General features: G+C 37.8%; 1 protein-coding gene across 1 annotated transcript in view; it reads left to right on the top strand.

Moving 5' to 3' along the window:
- The window catches only part of btk (Bruton agammaglobulinemia tyrosine kinase), a 31,449-nt gene that overhangs the window by 11,137 nt on the left and 556 nt on the right, over positions 1-19,756 (top strand). Inside the window, exons 4-17 of the mRNA XM_036568914.1 lie at positions 2,057-2,138; positions 2,224-2,352; positions 2,582-2,640; positions 2,725-2,912; positions 3,288-3,350; positions 17,682-17,736; positions 17,853-17,935; positions 18,149-18,276; positions 18,361-18,435; positions 18,588-18,759; positions 18,867-19,083; positions 19,169-19,233; positions 19,365-19,483; positions 19,588-19,745. Of these exons, the coding sequence (XP_036424807.1) occupies positions 2,057-2,138; positions 2,224-2,352; positions 2,582-2,640; positions 2,725-2,912; positions 3,288-3,350; positions 17,682-17,736; positions 17,853-17,935; positions 18,149-18,276; positions 18,361-18,435; positions 18,588-18,759; positions 18,867-19,083; positions 19,169-19,233; positions 19,365-19,483; positions 19,588-19,745 (1,593 nt within the window). The remainder of the gene's footprint in view (positions 1-2,056; positions 2,139-2,223; positions 2,353-2,581; positions 2,641-2,724; positions 2,913-3,287; positions 3,351-17,681; positions 17,737-17,852; positions 17,936-18,148; positions 18,277-18,360; positions 18,436-18,587; positions 18,760-18,866; positions 19,084-19,168; positions 19,234-19,364; positions 19,484-19,587; positions 19,746-19,756) is intronic.

Raw genomic sequence — 19,756 nt, 5'->3', positions numbered from 1 at the left:
GTAGGGGAAGCCCACTGCAAATCTTTTTATCTTTTGAAGCTGAAAAGAAACTTGTTTCTGCTACATTTTTACTAGCAATTGATTTCAGATATGTCATTTACATGCATGCACCTTTGTACTGCTTATATATATATATATATATATATATATATATATATATATATATATATATATACACACAGTGGGGTGCGAAAGTTTGGGCAGGCTTGTTAATTTTCCTGATTTACCTTTATAAATCATTGATTGTTTGGATAAAAAAATTCCGTGAAATATATCATATAGGGGACAAACACAGTGATATTTGAGAAGTGAAATGAAGTTTATATGATTTACAGAAAGTGTGCAATAATTGGTTAAACAAAAGTAGGCAGGTGCATAAATTTGGGCACTGTTGTCATTTTATTGATTTCAAAACCTTTAGAACTAATTTTTGGAACTCAAATTTGGTTTGGTAAGTTCAGTGACCCTTGACCTCCATACACAGGTGACTCCAATTATGAGAAAGGGTATTTAAGGGGGGCAATTGTAAGTTTTTCTCCTCTTTGCATCTTCTCTGAAGAGTCGCAGCATGGGAGTCTCAAAACAACTTTCAAATGACCTGAAAACAAAGATTGTTCACCATCATGGTTTAGGGGAAGGATACAGAAAGCTATCTCAGAGATTTCAGCTTTCAGTCTCCACTGTGAGAAACATTGTGAGAAAATGGAAGACGACAGGCACAGTTCAAGTCAAGGCTTGAAGTGGCAGACCAAGAAAAATCTCGAATAAACAGAAGCGAAGGATGTTGAGAACAGTCAGAGTCAACCCACAGACCAGCACCAAAGACCTACAACATGATCTTGCTGCTGATGGAGTCACTGTGCATCGTTCAACTATTCGGCGCACTTTACACAAGGAGATGCTGTATGGGAGAGTGATGCAGAGGAAGCCTTTTCTCCGCCCACATCACAAACAGAGCCGCTTGAGGTATGCTAAAGCACATTTGGACAAGCCAGCTTCATTTTGGAATAAGGTGCTGTGGACTGATGAAACTAAAATTGAGTTATTTGGGCATAATAAGGGTCGTTATGCATGGAGGAAAAAGAACACAGCACTCCAAGAAAAACACCTGCTACCTACAGTAAAATTTGGTGGTGGTTCCATCATGCTGTGGGGCTGTGTGGCCAGTACAGGGACTGGGAATCTTGTTACAGTTGAGGGACGCATGGATTCCAATCAATATCAGCAGATTCTGGAGATCAACGTCCAGGAATCAGTGACAAAGCTGAAGCTGCGCCGGGGCTGAATCTTCCAACAAGACAACGACCCTAAACACTGCTCAAAATCTACTAAGGTATTCATGCAGAGGAACAAGTACAACATTCTGGAATGGCCATCTCAGTCCCCAGACCTGAATATTATTGAAAATCTGTGGTGTCACTTAAAGAGAGCTGTCCATGCTCGGAAACCATCAAACCTGAATGAACTAGAGATGTTTTGTAAAGAAGAATGGTCTAAAATACCTTCAGCCACAATCCAGACTCTCATTAGAAGCTATAGGAAGCGTTTAGAGGCTGTTATTTCTGCGAAAGGAGGATCTACTAAATATTGAGTTAAGGTTTTTTTTTGGTGCCCAAATTTATGCACCTGCCTAATTTTGTTTAGACAATTATTGCACACTTTCTGTAATTCATATAAACTTCATTTCACTTCTCAAGTATCACTGTGTTTGTCCCCTATATGATATATTTAACGGAATTTTTTTATCCAAACAATCAATGATTTATAAAGGTAAATCAGGAAAATTAACAAGGCTGCCCAAACTTTCGCACCCCACTGTATATATATATATATATATAGTTGTTTTGATTTATAGTATGTACAGTTGTTTTTAAGCACCTGTTCGGCAAACTGAAGAATTATGAAAATAAAATAGAATAGTATGTGCATAGAAACCAATAGTGTAATCTTGTTCCTTTATCTGTTATCTACAATGGTGTTACAATCAGCAGCAATGTGTATGAAACAAACATGCACAATTACCAAATCACAGAAGACATTTCTTTCTTTACCACAGATAGTCTATGATGAGGGACCGCTCTACATGTTTGCCAAAACAGATGATGTGCGAAAGCAGTGGATACACAAACTAAAGCATGGTCAGTATGTTCTTCCCTCAAAAATGTGGGACACAACGTCTTAAAATCTGATTTGATTCATTGTCTTCCCACACATCTGTTAAAGTGGTGCGGTTCAACAAGGACCTAATGCAGAAATACCACCCGTGCTTTTGGGAGGATGGCATGTGGAAATGTTGTCAGCAGGAAGTTAAGCAGGCTGTGGGCTGCAGAGTGCTGGAGACAAGAAATGGAGGTCTGTAAAAGCCACAGAAAAAGTTTGCCCACATTGTTTGCTCACACTAGCATGCATGAACTCAGCTCAAAAGTTAAATCCTGTTTCTAGAGACTTCTTAATATAATTAAATGATATAAAACAGTAGTAAAAGTAAAATATATATTTTACTGCTACATAAGTAAATTCTGTTTTTATTTTTTATTTCTTATTTCTACCAATATAAACATAATCTCCCTTTCCCTTAAAGGGTTCTCCAAAGGATCTCGGCGTAAATCTAGAAAACCTCTCCCACCTACACCAGAAGAGGTCAGCCTGTTACTATTTGGGGCCATTTCACTTAGTAGCCAGTCAGACCTCCTGACTTGATATCATTTTTAATTGTTTCCATAGGAAAAACCCACTAGACCTCTGCCCCCACAGCCACCAAAGCAGCCTGGCTTCTCAGTGGGCATGACAGTCATTGCTGAGTATGACTACAGTCCAATGGCCCCCCAAGACCTGGAGTTGAGGAAGGATGAAGAGTATACAATCTTGCAAATATGCGATGCCAATTGGTTTAGAGCCAGAGATCAATATGGGTAAGTTGACGATTTTTTATCATTAATAATCAGAAATTTAACACTAACAGACTTTTTATGTTGATCTGAGCATGTGTTAACAACCCAAAATCATAACCGTATCAAAAGTAGCCACTTTATTTATGTGATTGCTGTTGATTTCTACAAATCTATAGAAAGAACATCTGAAGATCATGAATTTATATAAAAAAAGCAACAAAAATACATCAGTTAAGATTATATTCCTGCTATTTGCATCTAAAAAAATACCACTGACTTGGTAAGATTGTTAGCAGAAACAGGCTGCATTGTGTTTTTACACAAATACTGTGTCCTCTCAGATAATGCAAATGTATGACAATAATTTATGCTGATATTTTACACTGGGTTTTGCAGCAATGAGGGATACATTCCAAGTAACTATGTTGTTGAGGCCTTGAATGGATTGGAGAAGTTTGAGTGAGTATAACTGACAACTACTTTAAGTAAAGCTATAAATGCAAACATCAACACTCTAATATATACAGAAAGGATGTTTTGTGAACTCATTTTGACCAATTTACTGATAGTGGAGTGCCCTCCAGAATTAGTGGCACCCTTGGTAAAGATGAGCAAAAAATAAAAAAAAAATTAAAAAAGGTTTTTGTTGTTTACCTGCTTAATCTAACACTGAGATGTCTAACCACTCAGTGTGATGAAATTATCCTGAGTACTGCACCTTCCCCAGATTAGAACACCAACTCCTGTCTAATAATGTTAGAAGACATAAGTGCACATATAAAGGTATCTGATATCATTACCATTCTTCTATACAAAATCTCTCCAGATCCTTAAGAGGCTTTGGCACTCATTAGTGGACTCTTCTCTTTAGCTCACCTTATTTTCAAATGGGTTTAGTCCACGTGACTGATGAACACTGTAAAAGCTTAATTCTATGATAAGTGAGCTTTTTTTCCTGCTGTAAGATCCAATTATGACACAGTCTTAGCCTTCTGGCATTTAATGGAATTTATTAGGCAGTTAATAGTAATTAGGTTTACAAGACCTTTGGAAGATAAACAGCCCCACAGCATCACAGATTCACCACTCTTCACAGTCGGGATTATATATTTTTTTCTGCATGACCTTCACTCTTTTTAACAGGGGATTCTAAACATATCTTCAAAAGACTGGTGCAGCTACAGGTTTTTATTTCAGCAAAGGAGGAGCACACCTGATCAAGTGTTTGAAGACTGAAACCAATTGATTTCATGAGTAGAAGCTGTGCGTCAGCTTGTTTGGAATCAAAATCTGCAGCCACACCGGCCCTTTGCAGAAAAGACAAGACCCCCTGCTTTATAGTAACCTCCACCCTGGGGTTTGTTGACAGAAAGCTCTTCTATTGACTTAACTGAGAATGGAATCTAAATTCAATGTTCCAGTGACATTTAGCAATCGAGGTGCTTACTTCTGTGTTAGTCTGCAGAAACCCATCAGATGTTGCTAACATCTACTTTGAGAAATAAATAACTAAACAAACAAACAAACAAATAGCCAAACGGTCACACTTCATCGTCCCCGATAGATTATCGTCAGACTGATGCAAGTTTTGAGCATAAATCTCAAATTGCAAAACTTAAATATGTAAAAATAAACCTCTGTATTTGTGTGTGAAGCTGTTAGCTTAAGCTACTTTTAATGTATATCCTTGTAGAAACAGAGGCTAATGTTAGCTTAGCGAGAAGGCTAAAGCACTAGCCATTCTGGCTCACTGACGCTGCACTGAGGCAAGTTCAGAGGATAAAAACTTAGATCTTAGCAACTGAAATTGAGTTAATATGAACGGCATTGCCAGTGTATACAAACTAAAATAAATGATGTGGTAATTTTACAACAAGTCCAAAAAACAGAAACATAAGTAATTCATGTGACAAGAGTGGTTGTGAGTAAAATAATGTATATGAGGAAATGTATATGTGTCCACTGTATGCAGTCTCACAAGTCATATTTCTGTTTCAGAGAGCCTGGTGCATTTTGCCACTTAATATGCTAAGATCTTGTGCCCAAAGGCTCAGTAGAGCAGGAAACAGCTTGCAATCATGTTTCCCATCAGACATTAGCAAAATCCAGACAGTTGTAGCCCGTTTAACAAAATGTATTATCAGAATACACCAATTGTTTAACATATGGCACAGTCTCAGACTTCCGTCTATAAATTAGCAGAGTGCCTGAGGCCGAGACTATGCGGTATGTTAATAATTACTGTAGTTGAGATGATAGCACATATGGGACAACAGGTGTAAAATGTTCATAAATACAATAACAAATTGTTTAAAAATTTCATGCCTTTGTATTGAAATCTTATTTGAGATTGGTCTTCTTTTAGCAAGCCTTCCAAATAGTTTGTTGGTATAGAAGTAGTGTCTGGTTTGTCTGTCTTTTAAAACATCTATGGAAGCTTAACAGCTGCAAAATTTTAAATGATCATGTAATATGTAAAATAGCAAAATATATCTATGTTTGAATATAAATTCCTCACTCATAAATACAATTTTGGGCTTAAAATGAAAATTCTAATTCAGTATTGGCATTTCAGTTTGCCTTTTGGCATAGTATTGACTAAACAGCAAAATTTCATTTACATAGAGATTTGAACATTTATGAGTAGCTTTTTTTAATATAATATGTATTTTCCAAAATGAATGGTTACTGTTCATGTGACAGCGCAATCAAAATGATAATTAAAAGGAACACCACTGGCAAAATTCAACTGTGAAAAGGGAAGCAGCACCTCTCGCCTACTGCTCTCATTCTGTGCCAACCTGGTTTTCAAAATGCTAACTGCATTTTCATTTTCACAGACTTTCACCTGTCAGTGAGAATCAAGGGCTAAAGCACACAAAGCATATGTTTTCATTTTTTGTAGATAATGCTTCCATAGTCATCAGAGTGTGTGTGGGCCAAATGTAAAAAAAAATCATAATTTTTACATCTGTTTGTCATATCTCTTTTGAACTATTAATGTAACATGTTTACGGGCCTGAGTTGACCTGTGTAAAAGTGCTCCACCATGTTTGAGGCAGATGAAGGCTCATTAAGTGGCCTTGGCTATGTGTTCAAAAGACCAATCACCCCAAATCAGTTGACCAATACAAAGTGCAGGTGAAAGTAGCACCTCCTGTTAAAATGTCAGAAGCAAAAAAAAGATTGCAGAAGCAAAAGATCTATCAGGAAAATCAGCAAAGAGAAAAAAATGGCAAAATAAAGTAATAAATTTATGTCAGCATGAGAGAAAATGAGTAGTAATATTTTTGAAAAATTAAGTTTAATTTAACTCTCATTATTTGTATTTGCAACATATTTTGCTTGTGAATTTTTATTACTTTATGTGGAACTTTTGGCACAAAATAACTGCTTGTGACTTTGCTGGGAACCAATGTGAGTGGAAAACACTTTTTTTCAAAACTGGTAAAAAAATAAAATGTGGTCAATAATGGATCAGAGCAGGCTTTTACCAGCCTAATAAATGGCTGCACTAAAGGTAGAAAGTTTGTTCCTTCTTGTGAATTAACAGATTTTTGTGTATCTGTCATAACTGGCTGCAGTTTGACTGTTTGTGCTGTTCTTGAGTAATGTTCTCACTCAAGGATGTGGATCTCAGCTATGCCTTTATCTGGTGTGTGGTTGGTCTCAAAGCTTCTCTTTTAATCAGCTCAGAGATCTGCTGTGTACCGATTTACCAGCTGCATTACTGTACTAAGTTATTTTTAAAGCTTTCATGTGTTGTATTTTCTTTTGTCTGTTAGTGGATAGACAGAATGTTTTGTGAGTTGGTGTTTGTGCTGGTGTTTGTGTTGGAGGGCCTATTCAAAATATAGCTTAGGGGCCCCTGATCACCTTTATCTGCCGCTGACTGTGGTTAAAAATACAAAGATAATTCAAATTACAATTTAAAAATATGTAAGAGAACAGATATTAAAAACACAGTTAAATTAAATTACATGATTAAAACAATAGCTTTAAAAGAAGATATTAAACATTATATTACAAAATCAAATATTCAAAAAATAAAAATTAAATTAAAAATTTAATCAGGATAATAAAGTGCCATTACAGGAGAGAAGTGCAGTAGAGCTAACAGTGTTTTAAAATAATTAAAAATACAAAGATATTTCAAATAAGAATTTAAAAAGATGTAAGAGAATATATATTAAATCATGATTAAAACAATAGCTTTATAAGAGAAGAAAGTAAACATTATATTAAAAAAATCAAATATTCAAAAAAATGTTTAAAAATGTAAAAAAATAATCAGGATAATAAATTGTTGTTACAGGAGTGGAGTGCAGTAGAAATAACAGTGTTTTAAATTGAGTGGAAAGTCTGCTCACATAAGAACATTTTCAGCACATATTTAAAAGTGTCAAGTGTTGGGGCTCTTCTAATGCTCTCAACTGGTTCCATTTAAGAGCAAAAACGCTGCTTGTTCATTGTTTAGTCTTTCTTTTGGCAGGTATAACTGTCTAATTCCATAGTTAGAAAATCTCTAATCTTGTTGATGTTCTTAAGGTAATAAAATGCTGATTTAGTAACTGCTTTGACATGACTGCTAAAACTTATCCGACTCCATTAGTACACCAATGTTACCTGCTAGTTCTTTAGATTTTAGGGCTCTCAAATCCAGACATGCAGTTAGTCTATGCCTCTAATTGCTATTCCTGAATGAAATAATCTCTGCTCTATATTTATTCAACTGCAAAACTGAAAATTTTGTCCCATCCAGTTAGTGATGTGCTCAAGGCACTTACAAAGTGAATTAAGAGGCCCATAGTTGTTTGGGGAGAGGGGCAAGTAAATCTGAGCATTATCTGTATAGCTGTGGTAAGATATCCCATAGTGTTGTAGGATTTGGCCAAGAGGAAACATGTATAAGTTAAATAACAATGGCTCAAGAAGGTCACTGGCACACTCTAAGAAACATTATTTTCTATTTTAACAAAGTAGTTCCTTTCTTGTAGGTATGAACTAATCCCTTTTAGGGCAGTTCCTAGCCAGTCCAAACCGGTTCTCAAGTCTATAAGAATTTTAAAGTCAGCAATATCAAAGACAACATTGAGATTTAGCTGTAGTAGAACAAATATTTTCCAGAGTGTGTGTCTGTATTGAAACAAATAATTGAAGCCGTCTCAGTGCTATAATTAGACCGGAAACCTGTCTGAAATTTGTCTAGACAGCTATTTAAGGACAGAAAGCCAGTAAGTTGCTTAAAAATGATTTTCTTAATGATTGTTCCAGTGAAATGTAAATTTGAAATAGGTCTGTAATTACCAAACAGAATTGCTTCTAGATTTTTAGAAGGCCTAACAACCGCTGGTTTTAATGTGTCTGAAAAAACGCCCTAAATGAGTGAGTTGTTTACTATCTTAGGTAAGTCCACTGATATTGAGTGAAACACATTCTTTAAAAATGTGTCGAGACTGCAAGTGGCTGAACTAAGATGACTCATTGTATTGATTAAAATTTCATTTTTAATAGCGCTAAACAGGTACATTTTAACATACTTTATGTGGTGATGGAGAGGACATGGGCTCATTGGCGGATATAGATGTTGTAATGGCTTGTGTGATATGGATTTTATGCATTTCGCACCAGATGCGATGCGGCACGCATGTTAATCTGGAACCACAACGTTAACCTACTCAAGGGATTTTAATCAACCTGCCAAAGAGTTAAAACTAGATTTGTTGATGAGCCTAGATTGTATATTATAGCATAGACATTGCATTTCTTCACTGTTTCTACATAGAAACTGCTGGCATGGTGCGTGCGGCATGCGTCAGAAATAAACCCAAAGCATGATTTTGTGGTATGAAAGGCTACATTGATTAATACAACAGCGTATTGTGTGCGGCACTGAGCAGCACGTCATGCATGCAGCACGGTTACCGTGTCTCGTGTGAAATGGACTTACAAAAGTATGCAAACTCATTACATCTCTCAATTTATACAAAATCAGGGGCCATATATGACAGTGACTAAGTTTGTCAACTGTGGAGAAGAGTATTTTGCTATTGTCAATGTTATTGTTAATAATACTGAAGAAAAATGGTTGTCTAGTTTTGCACATTATTTTAAACATGTAACAGATTTCTTTGTGAATCTGAAGCTTGGTTTTATGCCGTCTGCGTTCAGCCGTCCTATTTCTCTCTTTTGGAGTTGAACTGCAGTAGCACTCTTCCATGGTGCTTTCTGTTTGCATGAATGATTTTAACTGTAACTGGTGCAATCTCATACATAACATTAACAACTTTTGAGTTGAAGCTATCCAGCAGAGCATCAACAAAATCAGATGACTTCCATAGTGCTAAATTTTGCTCATGTGAAGTGTAGCTGTTCTGTTATTTTCTTATTTCTTAAGCAAATGTGTCTGATCTTGATGTCTAATGAGGTCCACATATCAAAGAAAACGGTAATGATCTGACAAAGCGTCATCCTTAACAGTAGCTGTTACGTTGAGACCCTTTGAGACCACATCCAGTGTGACCATGATACTGTGCACTCCCAATCACATGCTGAGAGAGTCCAAAAGAGTCCAATGTGGCACAGAGTTGTTCTGCATAATTGTTTTTGAATATGTATGTTAAAATCACCAGCAATAACAACGTGATCAAAATCAGTGGAAACAAGGGAAAATTATCTATAAATTCATCAATTAAATTAGCACTGTACTTCAGAGGCCTGTAGATAATTACTACTAACATTCTAGGTGCCCCTTTCAGAACTGCACAGAGATACTCTGAGGATGTAAAGTCACCAAATGATAACTGCTTGCATTGATAAGAATCATCAAATAGAGCAGCTACACCTCCACTTTTTTCCAGCACACAATACATTTATAAAGTTAACGTTTGGTGGAGCTGACTCAATTAATACGGTTTCAGCCAGGGACGATTCTAAGATCAGAGCTTTAGGGGTGCTGAGCACCCAGTGAGAACAGCCTCTACAATGAATCATACTTTCTGTCGTTCTATAACATTAATTAGCTGATACGTATACAGACAGTACTACTCTAGCACCTTGGCTTTAATATCAACATATAGGCCTACCAGGCACAACAGCTAGCTTCTCTCACTCGAATTCAAACACAGTCATTGATTGACAACCTGCAACATTAGCTTGCTAGATAAGAAAAGATCAGATAGGTAACATAAACAACAAAGAGTGATCTGTGATACAGTGCAGCAAAAATGAGGACTGCTGCTAATGATTATAATGTGTTGGTCCTGGGTGACAAGAAATCCTTGTCTGCGCTACTGGAGCCACCACACCACACAGTCACACCGCAACTGGCATGTGCATGTGCGTGTGTGTGTGTGCACATGCGCGCTCAGTGCAGCTACTGCACAGCTTCAGGTAGCATGGGCGGGGGAACAATGGGAGAGAGAAAGCGGATCATGACATTTGCTTATCAGAGACAAACTTCCGTTTAAAAAAAAAAAACAAAAACAACTTTTTGCTCTTATTTTTAGGGGTGCTGGGACTCAATTTAGGGGTGCGTAAGCATGATTTTTGTTAAAAGCTTAAAATCAAGCCCATGGGCTGTAATAAAATCATTAACTAAATAAGATTTGCTTTTAAGAGACCTAATATTTAGAAGAACTAATTTAGTAACCAGTTTGCATTTCTCCAAAAGCTGTGATTCACATGACTCTCTGTTCTTTTTGTTTCTAATAAGTACTGGAAAATAAGATTACCAGCAAACAGGTTCCAAGCTTGTTTTGAAAACATGTATTGCCGACATTGTCACTGCAGCAGCACGAACCCCCCAAAAAAGTACAATTAACTAGAAAGGGAAAGTTTGTGAATGAACTTTAAGTTGGCTTGGAAAAGCCAATTAATAATGTTAAAACTTTAAAATGTTTGAAAACTGTTGGTAGTTGTTAAAATGTTGCCAAAATGTTGCTAAGCAGAAACTGAAGTATCTATCGAGTATGGTAATTTGTTGCTAGGTGCTACCGTAAATGAAGTTCCACCTTAAATTTCGTGCTACCTTAAATTTAGTGCTATTTTAAATGCAGTTCCAACTTAAATTCTGTGCCACCTTGAATAAAGTTCCACCTTAAATTTTGTGCCACCTTAATTTTAATGCTACCTTAAAGAGAGTTCCACATTAAACTCTGTGCCTCCTTAAATTTAGTGATATGTTAATTGAAGTTCCACCTTAAATTCTGTGCCATGTTGAATTTGGTGCTATGTTAATTGAGGTTCCACCTTAAATTCAATTCCACCTTAAATTTAGTGATATGTTAATAGCAGTTCCACCTTAAATGTAATGCTATGTATTGCTAATTCCACCTTAAGTTCTGTTCCAATTGTTAGTAGCAGTTCCACCTTAAATTTAATGCTATGTTAATTGAAGTTCCACCTGAAATTCTGTGCCACCTTAAATTTAGTGCTATGGTAATAGCAGTTCCACCTTAAACTTAATGCTATGTTAAGTGAAGTTCCACCTGAAATTCTGTGCCATCTTAAATATAGTGCTATGTTAATTGAAGTTCCACCTTACATTTAGTGATATGTTAATAGCAATTCCATCTTAAATTTAGTGCCATGTTAATTGAAGTTCCACCTTAAATTCTGTTCCAACTTAAATATAGTGATTGTTAATAGCAGTTCCACCTTAAATTTAATGCTACGTTAATTGAAGTTCCACCTTAAATTTAGTGCTATAGTAATAGTGGTTCCACCTTAAATTTAATGCTATGTTAATTAAAGTTCCACCATAAATTCTGTTCCACCTTAAATTTAGTGATATTTTATTAGCAGTTCCACCTTAAATTTAGTGCTACTTTAATTTTAGTGCTACCTTAAAGACAGTTCCACTTTAAGTTCTGTGGCACCTTAAATTTAGTGCTACGTTAATTGCAGTGCCACCTTAATTTTAGTGCTATGTTTATTGCAGTTCCACCTTAAATTCTGTGCCACCTTAAATTTAGTGCTACGTTAATTGCAGTGCCACCTTAAATTCTGTGCCACCTTAATTTTAGTGCTATGTTTATTGCAGTTCCACCTTAAATTCTGTGCCACCTTAAATTGAGTACTATGTTAATTGAAGTTTCACCTTAAATACTGTGCCACCTTAATTTTAGTACTACCTTAAAGAGAGTTCCACCTTAAATTCTGTGCCATCTTAATTTTAGTGCTACCTTAAAGAGAGGTCCACATTAAATTCTGTGCCTCCTTAAATTTAGTGCTATGTTAATTGAAGTTCCAACTTAAAATTCAGTGCTACCTAAATGCAATTCCACATTAAAAGCAGTTCCACCTTAACAAAATCATTATATGTGCTGATATTGCTGAGCATTAGGCTGTGAGCATGTGAGACATTGTGCTCCGTGCCTGGGTTTGTATGTGTGTGAGAGAGAGGTACCCTTTGTGACATCATGTTTGGCATTCTGCCAACATTCCACCCATTCCTTCCCTGTGGGAAAAAATATCGACTTTGAGCGCAAATTTTCCGAAAACCATACGTCGGATCACTTAGAAAAGCAACCTAATCGGGTAGAGGTACTGCGATCCTGCAAAGTTTCGTGGCTCTAGCTCGAAAACTGTAGGAGGAGTAGCATTTAGTTTTTTTAGTAGAATAATAAGAAGAAGAAGATTACGAAGAACATAAGTTGGCTTTTTCAAGCCTACTTAATAATAAGAAGATTACGAAAATCAGCAAGTTGGCTTTTTCAACCCAACTTAATAACTAGAAAAGTGCATTTCCTGAAGGAAATGCGGAATGGTTGGACAGCGGTTACTATGGAAGTCTACAGGAGGAACGAGGGATGAAAAAACTACACATAGAGGAGTGCGGGTCAGCAAGGCGGTGAATTAGAGCTTTGAGACCTGACCTGAATTAGTACATGTGTTTTGGTGGCTGTTGGGTAAAGTAAATAATAGGGCTGGGTTTGGGCGAAAATGAATGGTGTATGGGAGGAACGAGGGATGAAAAAATGACACAAAGAGGAGTGCGGGTCAGTATGGCTATGGATTAGACCTTGGGGATGTGCCCTGAGTGAGTACATGCATTTCGGTGGCTGTCGGGCAAAGAAGTAATACAGTTTGAGTGGTGGCCGAAATGAATGAGACTCTATGGGAGTAACGAGGGATGAAAAAATGACACAAAGAGGAGTGCGGTTCAGTATGGCTATGGATTAGACCTTGGGGATGTGCCCTGAGTGAGTACATGCATTTCGGTGGCTGTCGGGCAAAGAAGTAATACAGTTTGAGTGGTGGCAGAAATGAATGAGACTCTATGGGAGTAATGAGGGATGAAAAAATGACAAATAGAGGAGTGCGGTTCAGTATGGCTATGGATTAGAGCTTGGGGATGTGCCCTGAGTGCCTACATGCATTTTGGCGGCTGTTGGACAAAGACGTAATAAAGTTTGAGTGGTGGTAAAAATGAATGGGACACTATGGGAGAAACGAAGGATGAAAAAACGACAAATAGAGGAGTGCGGGTCAGGGCGGCTGTGGATTAGAGCTTGGGGACGTGCCCTGAATGAGTACATGCATTTTGGTGACTGTCGTGCAAAGAAGTAATAGAGTTTGAGTGGTGGTGAAAATGAATGAGACTCCATGAGGAACGAGGGATGAAAAAATTACACAAACAGGAGTGCAGGTCAGTATGACGGTGGATTATTGCTTGTGCCAGCTAAGTGCAATTCCACCTTAAAAGCAGTTACACCTTAAAAAAATCATTATGTGTGCTGACACTGCTGAGCATTAGGCTGGGAGCGGGTGAGACATTGGGCTCCGTGCGTGAATTTGGATGGGTGTGTAAGTTAACGGCCCATTGTGACATCACGTCTGGCATGCTGCCAACAGTCCGTTCAATATAAGTCTATGAGAGAGACGAAAGATGGAATAAAACGACAAACGGATGAGTGCGGGTCAGAACGACAGTGAATTCATGCTTGGGGGCCTGCCCTGAGATAGTGTATGAAAAACGGTGTCGTTCGGGCAAGCAGAAGTACCTTAGATTGGCATGCAAATGTTCACCCCATTCATTCTCTATGGGAAAAAATTCCGCAAAATTCCCTTGCTACACGGAATCCGTGCATTCGATCAAAAAGCTGTATACAAGCACGCATCACACAATCAGGCCGGACAATCTGGAGTTGGAACGGTGTTGGTATCTCGAAAGCTGCGGGACTAGTTACGGGACAAAAATCCGGCAGAAAAATAAGAATAATAACTAGAAAAGTGCATTTCCTAAAGGAAACGCGGAATGGTTGTGCCGTGGTTACTATGGAATTCTATAGGAGGAATGAGTGATGAAAAAAGTACTCATAGAGGAGTGTGGGTCAGTAAGGCGGTGGATTAGAGCTTGGAGACCTGATCTGAAAGTGTACATGTATATTGGTGGCTGTTGAGAAAAAGACTGATTAGGGCTTTGTTGCGAAAGAAAATAAATTGGACGCTATGGGAGGAACGAGGGATGAAAAAACGACAGAAAGAGGAGTGCAGGTCAGAATGACTTTGGATTGGAGCTTGGGGACCTCCCCTGAGTGAGTACCTGTAGTTTGTTTGCCGTCGGGTAAAGAAGAAATAGTATTTTTGTGGTGGCGGAAATGAGTAAGACTCTATGGGAGGAACGAGGGATGAAAAAATGACAAATAGAGGAGTGCGGGTCAGTATGGCTGTGGATTAGAGCTTGAAGCGGTCCCCTGAGTGAGTACTTGCATTTCGGTGGGTGTCAGGCAAAGAAGTAATAGAGTTTGTGTGGTGGCAAAAATGAATGAGACTCTATGGAAGGAACGAGGGATGAGAAAACGACAAATAGAGGAGTGCAGGTCAGTATGCCTATGGATTAGAGCTTGGGGATGTGCTTTTAGTGAGTACATGCATTTCGGTGGCTGTCGGGGCAAAGAAGTAATACAGTTTGAGTGGTGGCAGAAATGAATGAGACTCTATGGGAGGAACGAGGGATGAAAAAACGACAAATAGAGGAGTGCGGGTCAGTATGGCTGTGGATTAGAGCTTGGGGACGTGCCCTGAGTGAGTACTTGCCTTTAGGTGGGTGCTGGGCAAAGAAGTTTTAGAGTTTGAGTGGTGGTAAAAATGAATGGGACTCAATGGGAGGAACGAAGGATGAAAAAACGACAAATAGAGGAGTGCGGGTCAGCATGGCTGTGGATTAGAGCTTGGGGACCTGCCCTGAATGAGTACATGCATTTTGGTGACTGTTGGGCAAAGAAGTAATAGAGTTTGAGTGGTGCCGAAAACGAATAGGACTCAATGAGAGGAACGAGGGATGAAAAAATGACACAAAGACGAGTGCAGGTCATTATGCTGGTGGATTAGTTCTTGTGCTACCTAAGTGCACTTCCACCTTAAAAGCAGTTCCACCTTAAAAAAAATCATTATGTGTGCTGACACTGCTGAGCATTAGGCTTGGAGCGGGTGAGACATTGGGCTCCGTGCACGAGTTCTGGCATGCTGCCAACAGTCCGCTCAATGTAAGTCTATGGGAGAGACAAAAGGTGGAATAAAACGACAAACGGATGAGTGTGGGTCAAAACAACAGTGGATTCATGCTTGGGGGCCTGCCCTGAGATAGTGTATGAAAAACGGTGTCGATCGGACAAGCAGAAGTACCTTAGATTGGCACGCAAATGTTCACCCCATTCATTCTCTATGGGAAAAAATTCCGCAAAATTCCCTTGCCACACGGAATCTGTGCATCCGATCAAAAAGCTGTATACAAGCATGCATCACACAATCAGGCCGGACAATCTGGAGTTGGAACGGTGTTGATATCTCGAAAGCTGCGGGACGAGTTACACGGCAAAGAACTGGCAGAAACATAAGAATAAAGAAAATAATAATAATATAAATCGCATAACAATATAGTTGCGCCTTGCTTTAGCATAATAATAACTAGAAAAGTGCATTTCCTAAAGGAAACGCGGAATGGTTGCGCCGCGGTTACTATGGAATTCTATAGGAAGAATGAGGGATGAAAACAGTACCCATAGAGGAGTGTGGGTCAGTATGGTTATGGATTAGAGCTTAGAGACCGGATCTGAAAGAGTACATGTACTTTGGTGGCTGTTGAGAAAAAGACAGATTAGGGCTTTGTTGCGAAAGAAAATAAATGGGACTCTATGAGAGGAACGAGGGATGAAAAAAACGACAAATAGATGAGTGCGGGTCAGTGTGGCTGTGGATTAGAGCTTGGGAATGTGCCCCTGCATTTCGGTGTCTGTTGCACGATGGAAAAAACAGGGCTATGGTTTGGCCGAAAATTAATGGGATTCTAAGGGAGGAATGAGGGATGAAAAATCGACGAATAGATGAGTGCGGGTCAGGGCGGCTGTGGATTAGAGCTTCAGGACCTGCCCTGAATGAGTACATGCATTTTGGTGACTGTCGGGCAAAGAAGTAATAGAGTTTGAGTGGTGGTAAAAATGAATGCGACTATATGGGAGGAACGAAGGATGAAAAAACGACAAATAGAGGACTGCGGGTCAGTATGGCTGTGGATTAGAGCTTCGGGACGTGCCCTGAGTGAGTACTTGCCTTTCGGTGGGTTTTGGGCAAAGAAGTTTTAGAGTTTGAGTGGTGGTAGAATTGAATGGGACTATATGGGAGGAACGAGGGATGAAAAAACGACAAATCGGACAATCTGGAGTTGGAACGGTGTCGATATCTCGAAAACTGCGGGATGAGTTACATGGCAAAGAATTGGCAGAAAAATAAGAATAAAAGAGAATGATATAAATATAAAAAATATACATAAATAAATATAAATCGGATAACAATATAGTTGCGCCTTGCCTTATCATAATAATAAGAAGAAGATTATGAAGAACAGTAAGTTGGCTTTTTCAAGCCAACTTAATTATAAATGTTTAATGAACATGTTTTTGCAACATAAATGAATGTAAATAAAAAACAAACACCTCCTGTCATTGCAGGTAGTTCTTGGTCACATTTAGAGCAAAGCTTATAAATGTTTTTAGCTAGCCCAAATGTTACTTTGTATATCCACTGCATATTCTCAAACTGCCTGAAATTTAAAAAAAAAATCCTTTCTAACAAATACATATTGTCATATTATTACATGGCAACAACAGTTTACTTTCCCTGAATTGAAATCAGTGCTATCAGAGCGCACAACACTAAATTAGAGTACATTTTATTAATGTAGAAACAAATGAGCTTATTTCATTCTAGTATTCTCTAGAAAAAGATATGCTTTTCTGAAAAGAATGGACATGTGGTTTATTTATTAACTTTTTATATGCCAGAGTTATTATAATTGTTTTGTTACACTATTTAAATGTAATGATGTAATTACATAAAAAATTACTGTTTCATAATAAACCTTTACATTTACTTTAGATCTGTATCATTTTAATTCTGTTTCCTTGTCAACAATGACAAAAATTGGAAAAACGCAATGGATGTTTTCTAACTAAGACTGTACTCCTATAAATAATTGATCAAAGTCAAATCATAAGACACATTATTTCCTCTAAGTACAGACACAAATGTACTATTGACTGAAAGTGTACAATCCATACCTTTGACAGAGTTTCTCTGCTGGTTTCAGTAAGTGAGTAAAAAATAAATAAAATGAAAGAGGCAGTCACAGTGCTCCATGTGGAAAGTAGAATGGATAACCACAAACAGTTTTCCATAGGCTTTTTTTGCTCACCTTAACCAAGGATTCTAATAATTCTGAATGGTGCTCTAGATCTTTTGATGAATGTTATCCAGTACCACAACTGAACATATTTTCTCTCATTGTAGATGGTATTGCAAGAACATGAACCGTAGTCAAGCAGAAAATCTACTTAAGACAGAGGTGCGTATAAGGCCTGTCATAAAAAAGTGACTGCTATGTTTAAAACTTTCCACATTTCAAAACTCATACTTATCTAACTGTTGCATACAAACCATTTAAAATGATTTTAAATTCAGAATAAAGATGGAGGCTTTCTGGTGCGAGACTCTGGAAGATACACTGGAAAATACACTGTCTCTGTTTTCACAAAGGGTGGTGGGTGAGTTTGATATACACAATATATTACATTAATAGAAGAGAGGAAGAAACAAAAAGAAGATAGAATTCAGACAGCAGCAACACCAGTGACCTGTTCTAGGGGTACTACAAGAACATTACTGTTGCATCTTCTTGCAGTCTACATGATGTTGGAAGGTAATCAAGTTTAAATAAAAGAACATGACCTCAGAAGAAATTTCTGGTCTCTCTTCAGAGAAAATGTTGGTAGCTGTCGACATTACAACATATTAACCACCCAACAAGGCCTGTTCTACTTGGCAGAGAAGCACTATTTTAGCAACATTCCAGAACTCATCAATTACCATCAGCACAATGCTGCAGGTAAAACATTTGCCTCTGCTATTTACAAAGGCTAATGTTTTAAATTATTATTTTACAATTACAATTACTCTTTTATGGCCTTAGGACTGGTGAGCAGACTAAAATATGTTGTGTCAAATCGAACTCAGAATGCTCCATCCACTGCTGGTTTGGGTTATGGTAAGTTTGTATTTTTACGTCTGGCATAAGCATCAAGGGCTCTGTTTAATGTTCACAGATCAAGTGTTATAAATGGTACATCAAGAGACAGCATATTGATGATAACATTTCATATTTAAATTTTATTTCATTTAAACTTTTACCTACTTTAGGTGTCTGGGAGATTGATCCTCGCCAGCTCACCTTTATCAAAGAGCTGGGTAATGGACAGTTTGGGGTTGTCAAGTATGGAAAGTGGCAAGGTCGGCATGATGTAGCCATCAAAATGATCAAAGAGGGTTCTATGTCAGAAGATGATTTCATTGAAGAGGCTAAAGTTATGATGTGAGTCCTAATTTAGTGAATTGTCACTCAGATTTAAAACTGTATTAGTATATTGTATAGCACAATGTCATGATATGTTTTTGAAGAATTCCATTTGTTCTAATTAGGAAACTTCGACATGAAAACCTAGTTCAGCTTTATGGTGTTTGCACAAAACAAAGACCTATTTACATAGTCACAGAGTTCCTACCCAATGGATGTCTACTGACCTATCTACGGGAGGACCTGCAACACCCTTCTGCTGTTCAGCTTCTTGAGATGTGTAAAGATGTCAGTGAAGGAATGGCCTACCTGGAATCCCAGCAATACATCCACAGAGACCTTGTGCGTTCTACTACACAAAAGACAGCAATTTAAAATATGGCAGATAACTGTGAATTTGTATGATGGGAACTCTGTTGTTTTATAGGCTGCCAGGAATTGCTTAGTAGATTCAAATGGGACTGTTAAAGTGACTGATTTTGGCTTGTCAAGGTGAGAAGACTCAGAGGGTTACTTCTAAACTTTTAATTAAAAATGGCACTTTAGCTTTAACCATTGCTTGGACTTACTGGTTATTAACTTATATCCACAGCCCTGATAGAGTGCATTTTCTCTTATTACAGGTATGTCCTTGATGATGAGTATATGAGCTCTGCTGGCTCAAAGTTCCCTGTACGCTGGTCACCTCCTGAAGTACTGCTTTACTGCAAGTTTAGCAGCAAGTCAGATATCTGGGCATTTGGTTAGTATCTGTCAAACCTACAGCATACCTTTAACAAGTTTCAAAATTTCAGAATTATATCAACAATTGTGTGGAATTAGTTTATAATAAGACTATTTTCACAGGTGTTTTGATGTGGGAAATCTATACACTCGGCAGAATGCCATATGAACGTATGAATAACACAGAGATAGTGGATAAGGTTGCTGCTGGGTATAGGCTGTATCGTCCTCAGATGGCCAATGACAGAATCTACTCCGTAATGACTGGCTGTTGGCATGAGGTACAAATTAT

Source organism: Colossoma macropomum, unplaced genomic scaffold (genome assembly GCF_904425465.1).
Source record: "Colossoma macropomum unplaced genomic scaffold, Colossoma_macropomum, whole genome shotgun sequence".
In the NCBI taxonomy this organism is placed as follows: Eukaryota; Metazoa; Chordata; class Actinopteri; order Characiformes; family Serrasalmidae; genus Colossoma; species Colossoma macropomum.
The sequence above is the reverse complement of the archived record's forward strand: the minus strand, read 5'-3'. Positions and strand labels throughout refer to the sequence as shown.